This window comes from Hyalella azteca, unplaced genomic scaffold, assembly GCF_000764305.2.
Source record: "Hyalella azteca isolate HAZT.00-mixed unplaced genomic scaffold, Hazt_2.0.2 contig15776, whole genome shotgun sequence".
Classification (NCBI taxonomy): Eukaryota; Metazoa; Arthropoda; class Malacostraca; order Amphipoda; family Hyalellidae; genus Hyalella; species Hyalella azteca.
In genome coordinates this window covers 26,643-43,905 of record NW_025945615.1, presented here as the reverse complement: position 1 = coordinate 43,905, position 17,263 = coordinate 26,643, and the positions used below count along the sequence as shown (strand labels likewise).

Here is a 17,263-nt window from a genome sequence, read left to right as displayed (position 1 = left end):
CAATATTGGAAATTATTTTGACTCTAGAATCAAGTTTGACTTATCAGAGTCATGAGGAGAAATTTTCCGTGAGAGAACCTCAGTTGACCTGGTGAAATGTGCCCAGTGGTTAAAGTTCAGAGTATCAAGATTGGAGCAGAGAGGTGCGGATTCGATCCCAGCTCTATGCGTCAGCTTCTGGTCAGAACCGGCGAGGAGGCCGGGCGGTTAAGCACAGCAGAATTGTAGCAGTGCGTTGCGAGTTCGAGACCGCAAAATGCTGTGAATATTCTGCGATGTTTAGAATCGGCGACAGGCCTACGGCCTAATGAACGCTGAAACCGCAATGACGAAGATCTGGAGACGCTGTCAAAAGCTGGAGAAGTAATAATTTTTGTTCAGCAAGGATTATTTAAATAGATAAATTTTTATCAAACGAACACATTTTTATCCTCATCCACTGATTTCGAAAAATTTCTTTCTTCATTCACTCAGAACAAGATGCATGAACTTTGATCAATTTTAAGTTCAAGTGCAAATATTGATTCCGTCTGTGTTGAGAATTCCATTTCCATGCATGATGATATCATCAGAAGATAATATTAAAGAAATTTACATGAACTTGCACATCGAGATGCTTGTTATTGAACACAGTAAAGCCATTACGCTGGAAGCAGCAGATTTTAATACCTCCCAGTGGACAGTTAGTGCAGTCTTGCCTACGAAGCAGGCATTCAGCACGCAGAGCGCGGTCAGGATCACAAAGAAGAACTTCATCACGAAAAATATCTAGATTTTATTTAAACTAGAGAGCGCCATATCAACTTCAATAACTTGCACGAGGGAATGTTATAAATAATAGTCAACTTGTAATTGATTTTGCAGCGCCGAGAATCCTCTATTGATAAAATAGCACAAGTCATATGACTAAACAAACGACTGCAAGGAGCAAATTGCGATCGTGAAATCGAGCGAAGTGCGTGGAATTTCATCTTCTTATCCGTTGATGAGGATCACGTCTCTAAAGAGATGCAACTTTCAAGTTTCACCTCGATTACTTTAAACAAAAAATTCATTCTTTAAACAAGGATCATCACACAATGGTATAATATAATTTACTAAGAACGCTTAAGAAATAGAAACAGTGTAAGAAAACTATCAGTATTTCGATACATGTAATAGATAATAAATATAGGAATGAGGTTGGTCGATAAAGTTTGACGATCATTTAACATTGGCGGTTGTTTGAAGTTAAAAGTAAAAACTTAAATGGAAATAAAACCTTGAGTTTTCAATGCGTCACTAAGATTAGGTCGAGAAAAATAACAATAAACTGTCATCTTGAAGATAAGTTCTTTCAAGTTCTAAGCAAGATAGAAGATTTGAATTTTTATCAAAAGATAGTTTGGTTTAAGTATAAAAAGTCCATAGTTAAACAGTTGAAAAAAATGCCGAAGCCTCAAGTCTCACATTCACTCAGTTTATAAGTAAACGAGAGGTTATTGATTAATCGCCTCGAAAGCAAAACAAAGCGAGGATTAAAAGCCTAAAATATGTCTTCAGCTGGATGACAGAAATAAAATGACTCATGAATTAACTGAACTACTTAGAGATTCCATATTAGTTGTTGTAACAAGAGAAATGACCAACATTGAGGGAGAAAGTAACAACATATGCCAACCGAGGCATTTGAGTTTCTTAGCTCGAAAAAAGCCTTAATACTTAAATCTCCTAAAGCTTGAAAACTGCTTACACATACAAAAATAGCGTTGTCCAGCACAAAAAAATGGCAATAACGAATAAATCCGAAACGACTTAAAGCTACGCTAAAATAAATTTCAACATTAAAGCACACGAGACCACCGCTAATGACCCCAATGTACTCGTGACTGATGGTAAGAGCGACTTCAAGCAAATCGGCTTTTTCGACTGGAGAGCAACGTAACGAGATTTGGTTTCAACTGGAAACGACGTTTCTTCCACTAGTGAATCAGAAGATCTGATAAAGTAACAACGACTAAGTCTACAAGCAGCGCAACCAGATGCAGAGCTTCCAATTTTAAGGCCGTGGCCATAGTCCACTAACGATAGTATCTGACGCTCGCTCTAACGCCTATGGGTCACCGTACCCACGCTACCATCTCCTACAAGGCAAGCATTTCTGTCCTGAGCCGACGCGTCGGATCCAATTGAATCAACTACCGGGACATAAGTTTCTTCAAGGGGATTGTTCTCAAAATACTGTTTGGATAGACGGTTAGTTTTTGCACGAGAATTGTGATTTGGACGATTTGCACCCTCGGAGTCGAGATTCTCGGCGTAATCAGTCGCTCGTCCTCGGCTTGAATTACGAAAAGCCGATAACCGAAATGGAGATCTCGTATCAGAGCTACGGTCTGTCGTTCCGCTAGGCTGCGGTCGACGAGAAGGCAAATGGCGTGAGTTTGAAATCACTGGGGTGGCGTGGTGGGCTTCCACAGAGGGTCTAGAGCGGCGCCAGCTGACTTCGTGCGGAGCGGCTGAGTTGTCGTGCTGCAAAGTTAATGGTTTCTGTGGAGAGTGATATTTTATTTAATAATGGAATAATCGCATTCAAGGGGAATACTAAACAAGCAATGGACTGATGACAGACCTCTCACCTTACAACAGTGTTCGATCATAAAATATGAAAAAATTCGAAGCCGAATTCTGGATGTTTATATTGAAATTCCTAATTATTCAGAGCGTTATACATTACCTAGCCATGATTTAGACGCGCAAGGAACGGTTTGGCGATCTGGTTATGGAGCACGGTCATCCCAACTTCCTTTTCATCTACAGATATGCATGCACAATCAGCGACAAAAGATAGAACAACAATATTTTTCAAAACATTAACAAGCTTGTAAAAAAAATTTCCAATTCAGTTAAGCCCATCATATATTGATATTGAATTACGTATACCATAAAATCAATAAAATAAATACATGCTCATGCTTACTGCTGGCAGTTGGCGAGAGGCTTCTTCTTTTGAGTTACTTCTCTTGTATCGTTTGTGCAACGAATCGCTGGTGGCAGGTGTTGGTCTCTTCACATGCATTAGGTTCGATATGTTGCGAAGAGATTCAATTTTAGGAGGTTCGGTGAACTGAGAATCTGGTATAACAGAACTATCATCAGACGAATTATCGTGATCATTCTTTAATGAGGTCGGATGGTTAAGTTTCACTGACACGTTCGACAAGTCACGCTGCAAAACATTCGTTGCGACTTCGGCCATCTTCGTGTCTTTGACTACGAGATGAAAGGCAGCAAGCGGCTCGTTCACTGAAGCTACGGCTGTATTTTGGGGCACATTCGTTCCGTAACTTTTCTTGGTCGACGAGGTACGATCAAGCAACAAGCCTGCGGTATGAACTTCAGCACTGTCACTTTGGCTTGGGATATTCGTCACGTTTTTATTATTAGGCGCAGCGAAATTGTCCGTTAGCGGAGAATCTCGCTTTCTCATCTGAAAAGGGAGATGTCGTTCAATCCTCGTAGACAGGTGACCAATAGAGAGATTTTCTTTATAAAAAACAAGGTTGAGTTTAGATCTGATACATGCGAGGAAACAACAATGACGGTATTGACAGATCTCTGATACGAAGCGAAAATCAGTGCCAAACATAATCAAAGAGTTAATCGAGTGCGGCATTTTTTCTTACGGAAATAATAATCAAAGACATGGGAAATTAAAAAAAAATGTACATAAGAAAGTACACTTTTCGAACGTTTTTAAAGTAATACAATATTTTCAAAACGACCCGAGTTCGAGTAAAGAATAGAATAAACGTAAAAACTAAAGTAAATTGTAAATTTAAGCTTGCCTGCAAATGCGCCGCTGTGTCGCATTCTTTCGTTTTGTTGAGCCTTTCCAGGTTCGACACTTTCTTAGCCATCACCATGAATCGCACCTTGAGAAGCCGTAGGTTTTCTCTGTATTGCCTCAGCAGCTTGGACACCTTTGCCAACTGCAGGAACATAGCAAATACTTTAGCATCTCTCTAATTGCAGGACAAAAGGTGATGTTTTAGCGTCGTTCTAACTGCTAGGTAAGGGGCGATAATTTCGCATGATTCTTCATGCAGGACCAAAATTGATACTTTTGTTTTTTTTACTACAGGAATAACAGTTAGTTCAGAATCATTTTGGTTGCAATCTTGATATTATACTTTATCATCATTTTTATTACAAGGTCAGAGGCGATGTTTTTAGCGCCATTCTTGTTGCATGACATGAAGTGAGAGCTTGACATTGTTATACGTATGAAAAATTTTTTCTGGACCTCGGGCTCCAGAACAATGGAACAAAGGTGCAGCAATGTCACCAAGCAAGAAATTTAAAGAAACTAACCTTCTTATCCTTCCGTGCTACGTCATCCACCAGCAAATCTCGCATCTGTTCAACGTCCTGTAAGGTTTTTGCCAGCGACTCCATAGCCTCTGTCTTCATATCGAGCAGCTGCGCGCTGCGCTGTTCGTTGCTCTTCACTTCTTGGAGCAGACCTTGGAGCTCTTCAACGAGCGAAGCTTTTTCCTCGAGATCCCGAGTCAGATGAATGCATTCGAGATTCTTCAGCTGGAGGCTGGCTTCAAATGACGAGCGTTCAGTTACTTGGGCATTTTTTTCGTCCTCCAAGAGTTGAACTTTATCCTGCAAAATTAAACATCAGTTAACTTACATAAGAAAACTACTCGATCAGGCAATTTGTCGTACATCAATTATATAGGTTACAATTGTGATGATTTAGTAAACCTTGTTTTTGTTGTTCAACGATACCAAGTGATTTAAAATGAATCGCTTGTGGTTTTTGTGAAGAAGGGTGAAAACGTGAAGCTCAAAGAATTTCAACTCACCTGAAGCGATTTCACAGATTCGCCCATGGCAAAAAGATCCATTTCAGACTGTCTTAATCTTCCACTGAAGTCTTCACCAGCTGCGATCGCACGTTGCAGTTTCTCGCTCAACCCTTTCATGTCCTCTTCTTTCTCTTTAAATAATGCGACGAACTTCTGTACCCATACTTGCAATTCCTTGACAACCGAAAGATCTGATTCACTTTCATTTGTTGAAATGCATTGGAGTCGCTCGTATTCAATGGAGTTTGTTTCCTCAGAATTGTGTGAAATTTTTTCTTCATCTTGTTTCATGTCCAGGTTGTGAGAAATTGTTGAGCTCTTAATATCGGTAGAGTCACATTTCAAGTCGACTTTTTCATGATTTTCTTCATCACTTTTCAAGGTATTAGGGCTGTCAGTATTTTTGACGCTTTTTTTATGATCATCCAGAATTTCACACTCACGGATTTCACTGCGAGGCGAATTTATACCATCACGCTTTTGTGACAAGTCCTGGAGAGAATCATTGCCCTCTTTTCCATGGATGGAGGGAATATTTTCAATATTTGTGCGTTTCAAGTCCTCATCCTTGGGCAGAATGGTGACATAATTTCGATCTGCTTGGACGTTCGCCTGGATAGATTTCACCTCTTTCAGTAGGTTCCGTATTTCATCTCTGAAGAACGCATTAATTTCCAGTGCTTTTTTCTTCTCCTTGCGCTCCACGTCCAGAAGTACTTCCATTTTTTTATTCATCTCGTCACTACGAAGCAATGCCTCATTTTTTTCTGTATTAAGACGATTGATGTCACCTTGTAATGCCAGCACTTTCATTTCAATTTCAACTTTTGCTTGCTCCAATCCCGATCTTGCGTGATCCAATTCTTTAACCAGATTTTCCTGAACCAATCGACAATTTTCTTGCAGTTCCTTCTGTTCCTGTGCAGCTTCTGATAATTTGGTTTTTGAGTCTTCTAGTTCCTCCTTTAACCTCAGTTCACTGTTCTTCATCAATTCTTTCTCAGTATTTTTCTCTTTTTCCAAGCGAGCAATATTCTGCATTAACGCTTGTCGTTCCAGATCACCAATTTCCATAGCTTCGTCAAAACGTTGCTGAATGCAATTTTTTTCCTCTGCAAATGCATTCTTTTCTGCTTGGCAAGCTTCAAGATCTTCAAGAGCCTTACGGTGACGCGTAAAAGCATGTTGGGCCAGAGAAAGCACACACTCCGTTCCAGCAGATGAGTCGGTGATTTGCTCAAGAATGGCCATCACTGACGTCTTTTCGTTCTTAAACTCGGCGAGAAGCTCTTCCAAAGTATTCAATTTCGTAAGCAACAATTCATTTGAATTTTCAACAAGTACTTTTGAGCGATACATTTGTTCGTTGCGAGTTTCCTGAGAACTAAACAGAGACTTTGACCTTGAGATTGAGTTCTTTACCTCAGCGAAAAATTCCGTTAAATTCTTCATGTCTTCCTGAACCTGTAAGACTTCATTAGAAAGCTCTGACTGCTTCTCTAGCAAAAGCTTCTCTCTGTGCAATGACAGATTTAGTTCACGGGTAAGATCTTTCACCTCGGAATTAGCGGCCTCGCATTTAATGGAAGTTTCACGCAAGTTTTGAGCAAGAGTTTGGGCGATCGAGCGATACTCATTATATGATTTTAATGTAAGCTTCACGTCTTCTTTCATGGACTGCACAACATAAGCGCTTTCGATGGCCACACTTTGAATTGCATCAACCGTTGAGAGCATCGTTGCAGAATGTGCTAAAGCATTTTGATTACAATGTTCATGACAGTCTACGATTCTCTCAAGAGATAAATTGGTGTCGCTTTCAGGTAAGCCACTCATCTCGTCTTCATGAGAATCTTGTTCAGTTCCAGATTCTCGTAAACTAATAGAATCTCTTTCTTTCGGGAAGTCGTAAGGTCCATCTTCAGGCACAGATTCAACAGTCACTTTTGCTGGGGTACCAGGGTCACCTGTGACGAAGATCTCTTCATTCACAGGAATGTCGTGCACAAGGTCGCTTTCGGTTAGGGACAGCTCCACAGAGCTGCCCGTAGAAGGTAAGCTGGCTAATTGGTCGGGGGGCGGAGTTGGTAATCCGTTATCTGAAAACATGACTTCTGATAAGGACGGCATAAAATTTTTTCACAAAGATTAAAAATATGAAATGATGGGAGTGTAATGCAAGAAATAGTCGATTTAGGAACGATAATTCGTAACAGCATAACGAAAATCTGAGATAAAATCTGAAGAAAAATTTAATCGTAGTCATTTCTTAAGTCGAGACTGACAATTAGTGATTATTCAGGTGCTGATTCACGCACTCGTTAAAAACGTGAGCATACAACAGTAGGTTAATAGTGAATCTAAGACCAATTTAACCCCTACAATTTCGATCATAATAATCGGAAATTAAGATCAATTTTTTCAAAAAATTAATGTATAGTTTTGGTAAAATTCAAGCATAATACAGCTTAACTGAGACCTTTTATCTGGGTTCTTTGTATGTATACTGAGAATTTTACTAAATAAAAATAAATTTTACGAGTGACGCAGTTTACATACCACAATCGAAGTCCAAACATTGACCCCTGTTCAGGCTGGGGGAATCCGAAGGAAGACCGGCTAGTAATTCTGCATTTCGGATGACAAGAGCGTCCCTTTCCTGAAGAGCCTCCTTGAGTCGTGCTTCCATCAGCTCCAACTGGCTGGTCATTGCTAGTGTTGAGGAGTTGTCCGAACATAAACACTCGCTGGTGCGATTACGCTGTTCTTCTTGACCAGCCAGTGAGTCTAAGCGGTCAATGAGCTCAGCATTGGCAGTGTAGAGTTCTTCGCACGCAGAAACGAGGTTTAGCTTCTGTTGCTCCAGTTCTTTCTTGTTCCTCTCCAGCAACTTGATGCGTGCATTCAACTTTTCGTTCGATTCACAGAGTTCGAAGTTCAAATGGAACATCTCCGTCTGTTTCTTCTGCAGGGACTGGGTCAACTTTTCTTTCTTCTCAAGCTTGCATGCAAGTTGTTGCTGCTCTTTGTCAGAGCTGAGACAGAAATTGCTTGTAAGATCACAACTAAAAAGTGGAATTGTAAATGATAAACTTTGGCCATAGATGAAAATGAGGCTTGTCGGACATTTTTAATAAAAGCCTAAAACTCTCATTCACAATTAGCATTCAAATACATATATACAAAAATCATTTTAAATATTGCCTTCTGAGAATTATGGCTAACATGTTGCAAACAGCAAAACACGTTATCTTGAGATGCACGTGAAACACAGTTTCAACAACAATGCATCACCAAAATACATTCAAATGGAGCTTTGTAAAAGCAATTTTATTTATCATACGCACATAGCGGTTTCAGCGTTTATTAGGCCGTAGGCCTGTCGCCGATTCTTAACATTGCAGAACATTCACAGCATTTCGCGGTCTTGAACTGAACTCGCAACTCACTGCTACAATTCTGCTGTGCTTAACCGCCCGGCCTCCTTGCCGATCATCATCAACATGCCGAACATTCATCACTTACCTTTCGAGTCTATTCTTCATTTCAAGTATCTCATGAGAATGTTTGGAGCGATCCCGGTGACGGTCTTTTTCCAAATTCATATAGGATATTTCCAATTCCTTGAGCTGCCAAAATAATTGCATTATATTTCAGCCAACCCCCGCCTATTCTAGTTACAGTAGTGGTAAATTCACCCATATGCAGAATATATTGGAGAGAAGCATATGAAAACAATTATATATGCCTGGTAACAACAACACATATGTCAGGTAACAGCAACACATTCATTTATATAATGTGTAAATATTACTTTATATACTTTATACTTTAATATTAATAGCTTAGCATTTTTGAAAAGTGCAATCTGAATATCACGAATTAGACAAAAAATATAAAAGAGCAGATATGAAATCATTGCATGAGCAATCAAATTCTAATGGTCACTTAATGAACATCTATGTCTTCGGTAGGTAGTGTTCAGAATATTTGGATAAAACTGTAGTCGACAAGATAGGTGCAGCAAGGTTAAAGGATGATATAACAATTTGGTAAAACCCATTAGCACCTCATGTGCTTAGACTATTTTAAAGTTCTTAATCATGATCCACAGAAACTTGAGTTTTAATTTCTCGAGTGGGTTGTGAATGGAAAATGAGACTAGAAGCAATTGAACCTATCCTGTATCAATGAAAAGATCATTAATTCTCCAGTTAATCCTTTTGTGACTGACAGGACCTAAGTTATCTGATTTCATATATTATTAAAAACTCTTGCAAGTAAATATAACAGTCTCACATTTCAAATCTATAGTACCAACCTTTATTTCCAACTCATGGGCATGTTCTTCAGAACTCTTGAGAAGACTTGCATACTTTTTAGCCAAAGCATTAGCCTGCAAGAACTGGTTCTCTTTATCCTGAAGTGTTGTCTCCCAATCCTGCATGATTGCATATGCTTGGTTACACACATGAGAGTTGGCACGCAAACAGGCGGTCAATTCTAACATTTTTCTTCTGGTGGGCAGGGTTTTTTTTGCTTCATCAGAAAAAATGAAAAATGGTGAATTTTGATCAGGAGAGGATGCAGCCAATGGAGAACTAAATAATTCAAAAGGTGGAAAGCATGCCGTATTCTCAGTTGACAGCAGAGATGTATTAGGTGAACTTGGAGTAAGTTCACCAGAATCTCCATCAGCATGATGATGAAAATTAGTGCTATCCAACATGGTGGTTATCTCAGTTAAACCATTTCTCACCAGCTTTTCTTCTTTCAAATCAATGTCCATTGAGTCCATGGCAGGAATTGTAGACATAAGCGATTCTTCAGAGTCACTCTGCAAGATGAAATTAATATGTAAAGGTATGAGGACAAACAAATGTGACACATTATTGAACAATATAATTATCAACAATATATCTATTAAAATTCATGATGATATGAATCACTTTTCCATCTTAATTAAAAACAAAACACATAAGATCTTTTCATTTTAATTCGAATTATATGCTATGACAAAGTAGCTAATTATGCACATTGCTTACCATCATCAGGTTTTCTTCAGCTTGAGTGAGACTTGCTCCATGATCAGCCATGCCATTTAATGTTTGCAGTGACTTATCAGGGAATTGATTGCTGGGGCTGACTTGCTGCTGTATAAATTCTTCATTGCTCAAAGTTGAAGATATTTCTTCTTTAGTGTTAGACATACTTGAAGTGAAGCAATAATAACTAAAATATTTCAGAATACCAAGAAACTAAAATATTTGAGTCACCACAAGGTAAAACTTGAAACTATTATGATTAACTTGCTCTAAAAAAGATTGCTTTGCTATCTATCGTCCAATAATGTTGATAGAATAGCTGATGTCAATTTAAAACTGAAATTGGAACCAAACAAATGAAACCATCAATAATCCAACTTTTGTTGTTAGACAGCTTGAAAAACGTATAGACAGCATTAATTGGCACAAATATCAGAATCAAATAAATGCTAAAAAAAATCCCACAATACTCTGAAAATCTAGCATAGAAGGCTTGGAGAATAAACATAATTCAGTAGATCGGGAATGAGTTAGCAAACTTGTAGCTACAAGAGAAAAAATGTTGCAAATGCACAGGAATTTCTTTTATTGGTTAATTTGCATGACACTACAAAATTAATTTAATCTACATGGATTGTCACACACTACATTTTTTTCACAAGTCATTTAATCAATCCATGTAATTATTGACTTTTTAGATTAAGAAGTTAAGAACTGGATATACACACCATATAAAATTCTGGTATTGCTCAAAAATAACTTGAACTACATTCAAATGGCTGACAACAGGCAAAAGACAATGTCTACATCCCTATGTGGCATTGCTTTATTAACATGTTGAGTGTTGCCATTACATTAATTGCTGTTGTTATAGGCTGGTCTCAGTTGATGAATCCCAGTCTTCAGACAAGTGAGCAAGGTTGATACATGTTGTTAAACAATTGCATATAATTAATCAGATTATCCTGTACAACTGTTTAGCAAAATGAAATAATTGATTTTGTTTTGAGAAAACTGCATGAGATGTTGGCTCCTTAGACCCAATTTTACATTAGACAAATCCATAAAACATTCACCTAGCCAACTATGGCATAGCTGAATAACTACCATCAAACTGGGTAACATGGGATGGTTTAGAGCATTTTGTGTTAATAACTTACCATGAAAACATTTCACTAACAAGTTTGGGTTATTTTAAACATCTTTGCAAGGGCTATGGTTGAGCATCTCCAAAAATATTCCATATGCTATTCGTAAGGTGCCAGATGCAAAAAAGTCCTGAATTATCCTTGGGATTGGGGTAATCCAGGACACTTTAAATAAAACTTAATTTCAATTTATTTCAAATGTGCAGAGTGTACTCACCTATTACCAGCAGTACTCTAAAGTCCTCCTCTCCCCTTGTAGATGATTTAGATGTATTATAGAGGACATTTTATATGATTTTTACTAGATTTTCCTTTATTTATGTAATATTACTGCTTACATTTCTATTAACAAAAACTATTTTTTCTGTTCTATATCTAACACTATTAAACAAATTTCCTTTTCATACAGTAATGCTTGCACTTAATATATATACAGTATTTTAACTTAAAACTAAACTGTTGTGGTTACTTCTTGGTTGTATAGATTACATCTAACCAAATCTACTATTGGCCAACTTGCTAAGCACGACGTTACTGAAAACGTGCTTCCCACGCTTTGTGCTGAGGAAGGTTAGATTAAGCCTGATGTTCTCTCATCCAACAACAGCCATGTCAGGCCATTTTGTGTCGGTGCTCTTCCTCAAGAATTGAACCATGATGACATTGTAGTCATCTTGTGGTTGTTCTCTGATGCAAGCAACATAAAATTTCTCCTGTTGTACCCTTTCCTCTAAGTTTAACCTTACAGGGATAAAACCATCTTCCTTCAAGCTGATGTTAGAGATGTCCTCAGGTTCCTGCATCTCATCTTGAAAATGGGCCATCTCTTGAGCAATAGCAAGGACAGTTTCATCATTTGATTTAACCTCCTTCTCATCATTTGCATTTTTTATTAACTAATGATTTCCTCACATTTGCTGTCTGCTTCTTTGGCACTGGTGTTGTTGCTGAGCCTGAAGTGCTGGCCCTTGGCCCTGTGTTCAACTTCACAGGAGTAAGCTTGATGGCTTTCCTTTGTTTGGGTGCATTATCCACTTCAGTGGGTGGTGAGCAGATTTGTTGGAGTTTATTCAGCAGGGAATCAGAGACCAACTCCCTCATATTTTCAATATACTCTTGCATGGTCCCTGTGCAAAGTTTCCTGAGTAAGCGCTCCCTGCCAAGTGGACTTGCTGACAACTTGCTCACAACTTCAACTGAGATCTCTGCCCTCTTCTTGTTGAAATTCTGACACGCTCTCCTAGAGAGCAAGTGCCTGTACCGGGTATTAAAATTATTAACCCAGTCGATGCCTGGCAGATTGTTTTTGAAGCAGGTAACCTTCCTGCCACTCTTATTCAAGAAGTTTTTTACAGTCATTTGGATCTCAAGGTGGGTCAGAGGACAACCCCAGTTCGTCAGAACAGCAAAGTAATGGGAAATGGCTTTTCCTCATGTGCAAGAAGTGCAATTTGGTGCCCGACATGAAGGAAGTCATTACATGGATTTCCAGCAGTCCTGCGTTTGCTAAAGTATCTATGCAGCGTATTCCGAGGCACCTTAGGCAGCTGCGCTGCATCTCTAATGGTCATGCCATTGACACACCTTTTCCACAGCTAAATTCATATCACTAAGCATGTAAGTTTTCCTCCACAAGCTTACGTGATGAGGCTTATAATTTCTAACCATCTTAATTGGGTTAATTTAAATCATTGTAACAAAAATAATGATAATAAAAAATCACACTTGAAAAAGGAATATTTTAATGATAAAAATCAATTTTTTTAAAGAAATAAATCATAGTTATGCATCAATATTTCATCAAGTGCAATTTTTTAGTTAACCTGAGCCTTCACTTAACCTGAGCCTTCTGCTGTAAATGCGTTTTTATGGGTGGCCCATATTACCTCGGGCCTCGGGGGTCCCAATATTACCCCAGTTGGGTGTCAATCATTACCTAGTCTTGCAGAAATGTCCAAAACCTGTGTGCAACTTTTATGTAAGTAAAACTTTTTAATACGGTGAATATTTTTTTGCTACAGACCTTAGCAGAGGTACTTTTCCAAAATCTCACTTTTCCCACTTTTAGCAGCTTTTCGGAGATAGTAAAAATGTTGAAGTTTATGCCACTATTTTTAGTTTTGCAATATATTTAAATTAGTTTAGCTGCTACAACATTTCTACAAAAAGTGGGATGACTGTTCCAATTTACCCTGCCTGTCCCCTTTTACCCATTTTGATGGTAGGTTATAAAATCAGAAAATAGCCACTCGAAATAGATTGCATTGTTTAGTTATCATAATCAATGGTCAAGTAGCAACCATCTAGTTCTTCAAGTTTAGAAATATTTTGGATAAACTGGTGCCATTTATTTTTATTGATTGTTTTACTTTTATAAACCATAACTGTCAACAATGTGAGTCTGCTCACAACTAAAAATTGGATAAAAATATGCGTCCAAATCTTTCCTACTACACTTGACTGAAGTTGACTCATTTATTAATAGTAAATAGAAAGTCTTATTGCTACATTTTTCCTCTGCTTGAGAAGATGTCAACATAAATTGCTGGTGCACATGCTTTTCACAGGTAATTTTTTGCAAATTTATATAAAAATAAATTTTACAACTAAAACATGTTGCTCATATGAATTGGCTAAGAAAATCTTTGGGAAATCATGGTTGAATGGGTAAAATAAATTATGGTCAGTTTTGACAAATTTGGCCAATACTGAAATATACAGATACACAGGTTGACTTTTTCTACATTCTTTGTCTGGCAGCTGTGGAAACCAAGTGGACATAATAAATATTTACAGAAGTCTATAATAAATAAATAGCTTTGTAGCTTTACTGGTAATTAGGTCAATATTAGTTTCAAATTGATAAACTTCTGCATGGAAATGAGGCACCCATGGCAGGTGCTAATCATTGGCATTTAGCCTACCAATTGTAAAAAAAATGCGTTTAGAAATTACTTTTTAAAGACAACACTTCTGAAGAATCCAGTGTCTCTGGTGTAAAACATAGGCAATGAATTTCTATTTTCATTATGAAATATAAAAAAATTAATTTTCAATTTAATTTTCAAAATTAAAAAATGTTAATTTTTCAAAATTATTCATTCTGTCAATTAATACATGCATTGTCTCCAACTTTATGCAAGTGTGCAAAATTTCTGATCAATTGGAGAGGTAGAAATGTGTTAAATATTGATTATAAGTTATGTAACAGTCAAATATATATTTTTAAATATCAAAAATAAAATTTTTCAAACTTTCAAAATTATTTATTCTGTCTATTGATTAATGCATTGTCTCCAACTTGACACCAGTGTGCAAATTTTCAGATCAATTGGAGAGGCAGAAGTGTGTTAATTATTGATTATAATATTTGTAGCAGACAGACAAACAATTTGAAACAAACAAATAAGAAGTGAAGTTAATGAGAAGTGTTGTAAATAATATGCGTTTAAAAAATACTTTTTAGAGACAACACTTTTAAAGAATCCAGTGTCTCAGATGTTACACATGTACAATGAATTTCTAATTTTATTTTCATATATTAAAAAATTATATTTTATTTTTTTTTTTTGTAATTAGAATAGTTAAAATTTTCAAAATTATTTATTCTGTCAATAAATACATATACGGTACTATCAGTTATGCATTGTCTATGACTTTACGCAAGTGTGCAAAATTTCAGATGGATTGGACAGGTAGAAGTGTGTTAAATATTGATTATAAGTTAAGTAGCAGACAAAATTATTTTTTTAATTTTCTTAATGTAAATTTTTTTTTTTTTCAAAATTATTATTCTGTCAATTTATTCATGCATTGTCTCCAACTTTACGCAAGTGTGCAAAGTTTCAGATCAATTGGAGAGATAGAAGTGTGTTAAATATCAATTATAAGATTTGCAGCAGTCTAGCAGGCAGACAAACAAACAGACAAGAAGTGAAGTTAAAGAGAAGTGTTGTCAAATAATATACATTTAAAAATTACTTTTTAAAGACAACACTTCTAAAGAATCCAGTGTCTCCAATGTTAAAGATGTACAATGAATTTCTCATTTTATTTTCGGATATTAAAAAAAGTTAATTTTTAATTTGTTTATTTATAATTTTTTTTAAATTATTTATTCTGTCAATTGATTCATGCATTGCCACCAACTTCACACAAGTGTGCAAAATTTCAGATCAATTGGACAGGTAAAAGTGTGTCATAGGCCTATATCAGTTAGGCTATAAGATTTGTAGCTGACAAAATTATTTTTTCAATTTTTTAATATTAGAAAAAAATTTTTTTTACATCATTTATTTTGACATTTTATTCTTGGATTGTCTCCGACTTTATGCAAGTGTGCAAAATTTCAGATCAATAGGATAAGTAGAAGTGTGTTAAATTTTGATTATAAGATTTGTAGCAGTCAGACAGACAGACAAACAAACAAGAAGTGAAGTTAAAGAGAAGTGTTGTAATAAACAAATTCTGAGAAGCTTATAAATGGAAAACCTGAATGGAAATTTGTTCTAATATGATCAATGAGGTATTGCAGTCTACAGTCCACCAGACTGACCAGAGAGGAATTTGGGACTGGAACTGGAAGGGGCAATATATTAGCATAAGCTTGTGCACTGTGCACATAATGCACAATTTATTGCACATATCATATTAGATTGGAATTGGATCAAAAATGTTTAATTGAATTTTACCTTATATTTGGCTAATATTTTGGAAATGATCATGCTACTACACTGGATCAATCTTGAATACAGGAACCCACATTCCCAGAATTCTACCCTGCCACTGCCGGTCTGAGTGCAGACTCCAGGTTGGAATTCCCAAACTTTAGGATGCTTGTGTAATCTTGTGGCCCAAAACATTGCGTGATCTATTTTTCCATCCACTTAGCCTAGAATCTTGCAACTCAGTTGTGCTAAGTGCAGACAGTGCAGTTTTTCAACAATGATATAATTTGTCTACCAATCAAATATCATAATAGCACTAGCACTAGCAGACCTGTAGCAGCTCCCAAAAATGCAGGGAGAGCTCCAGTCATGGAAATGACAAATGATACTAGATATTTTCCAAGCCACTTGCCAGTGTCCATCTAAACCTAATGCCGTCAAATAACGTCAATAAAAAGACTGTCAATACTGATCATAAATATAATACCTACTCAAATAACTCAATTCAAATTCAAACAGATTATAGCAATTTAGCCTATTATCAATGTTACAAGTTCCAACAAGTATTCCTAGACTCCTAAGTACCTAGTAACTAAAATGTTTTAGAATAATCCAGTTCTTAAAATTGATTGTTTCAATTAATTCAATAGCAATTTACATGCCAAATTTTATTGATTTAATCATATTCATAGGTAATGGCATTTTGATTATTTCAGTTATCAGGCTATGTCGGCAATCGGCATAATGCCGGGCTTTATGCCGCTTAGCCGCTATGCTATGATTTTTTTACTATCATGCTATGGCCTAGTAGTAGTAGCTAGGGCTGATTTTCCACGTTTTTGAGACACTTTCAGCTATTTGCGTCAGAAGAAGCTATGACTTTTACAAATTTAAATTAAATGACGGTATGACACATTTCAAGTTATTGGCACTAATTATTACGTAGCTACTAAACACATCATGTTATGTAGCCTAGTTTCGTTTCGGACTTTCAGCCGGCTTCCAGATCTGTCTAAGCAAAGACATCTCCGAACACCAATCACGTTCTAATTGTACCGTAGCAGCCACTAGCAGGAGTAGGTAGCTTAATAATTTGATTCCATTAAATAACTATGATTGATTTTATATCTGATTAAGTTTTTTCTGCATACCTAATAGTATTTTGTACAGAATGGATAAGGACAAGAATGTGCCGTTATCGAACTTACACGGCTGCACCATGATTTCACCACCACTCAATGTTCGACAGTTCGAATGTTCGACGTCTTGCAGTTGCAAGTGCAACTTTTCGTATCAACTAGCTATCAACGCTGCCGCTGGCTTAATTAGGACGTCATATGTGACGTCATACGTCACTTGATTTCAAGGAGTTCACGTCTCGCTGATCGGCTGATGTGCTGTTTTAAGTGCGCTGTGTATTACTCGACTCTAACGTAAATTGATGAAATAATTATCATTGGAACTCGTCTTGCTGTAACTTTCCGTTTAATAGTGAACCCTTGGGTATTGGATGCATCAACCGCCGTCGGTGACTAGGCGTGAAA

The 17,263-nt window shown here is 36.9% G+C and overlaps 1 protein-coding gene across 2 annotated transcripts; it reads right to left on the bottom strand.

Annotated features, from left to right (window-relative positions):
• Nucleotides 1-1,082: 1,082 nt before the first annotated feature.
• Nucleotides 1,083-16,943, bottom strand: LOC108681775 (sporulation-specific protein 15). 2 transcript variants are annotated; one of them, XM_018170852.2, is made up of 11 exons: nt 16,928-16,943; nt 9,905-10,240; nt 9,619-9,696; nt 9,181-9,300; nt 8,385-8,488; nt 7,419-7,894; nt 4,857-6,958; nt 4,354-4,653; nt 3,828-3,971; nt 2,960-3,469; nt 1,083-2,529 (listed from the first exon to the last, which is right to left on the bottom strand). In XM_018170852.2, exons 2-11 carry the CDS (start codon nt 10,067-10,069, stop codon nt 2,086-2,088), a joined length of 4,443 nt encoding a protein of 1,480 aa, XP_018026341.1. In that variant the 5' UTR covers nt 10,070-10,240; nt 16,928-16,943; the 3' UTR covers nt 1,083-2,085. The 2 variants fall into 2 exon arrangements, with proteins under 2 accessions (XP_018026341.1, XP_018026340.1); XM_018170851.2 differs by lacking the exon at nt 16,928-16,943 and having other exon boundaries at nt 9,181-9,696.
• Nucleotides 16,944-17,263: the final 320 nt, after the last annotated feature.

What these genes read in the sequence shown, in the direction of transcription:
- LOC108681775 (XM_018170851.2), bottom strand. Translation starts at nt 10,069, where the DNA reads ATGTCTAACACTAAAGAAGAAATATCTTCAACTTTGAGCAATGAAGAA. An exon ending in AATCTGTGAAATCGCTTCAG is followed by an intron (nt 4,654 to 4,856) that starts GTGAGTTGAAAT and finishes TTAATTTTGCAG; the next exon opens with GATAAAGTTCAACTCTTGGA. An exon ending in CCTCTCGCCAACTGCCAGCA is followed by an intron (nt 2,530 to 2,959) that starts GTAAGCATGAGC and finishes CACTCTCCACAG; the next exon opens with AAACCATTAACTTTGCAGCA.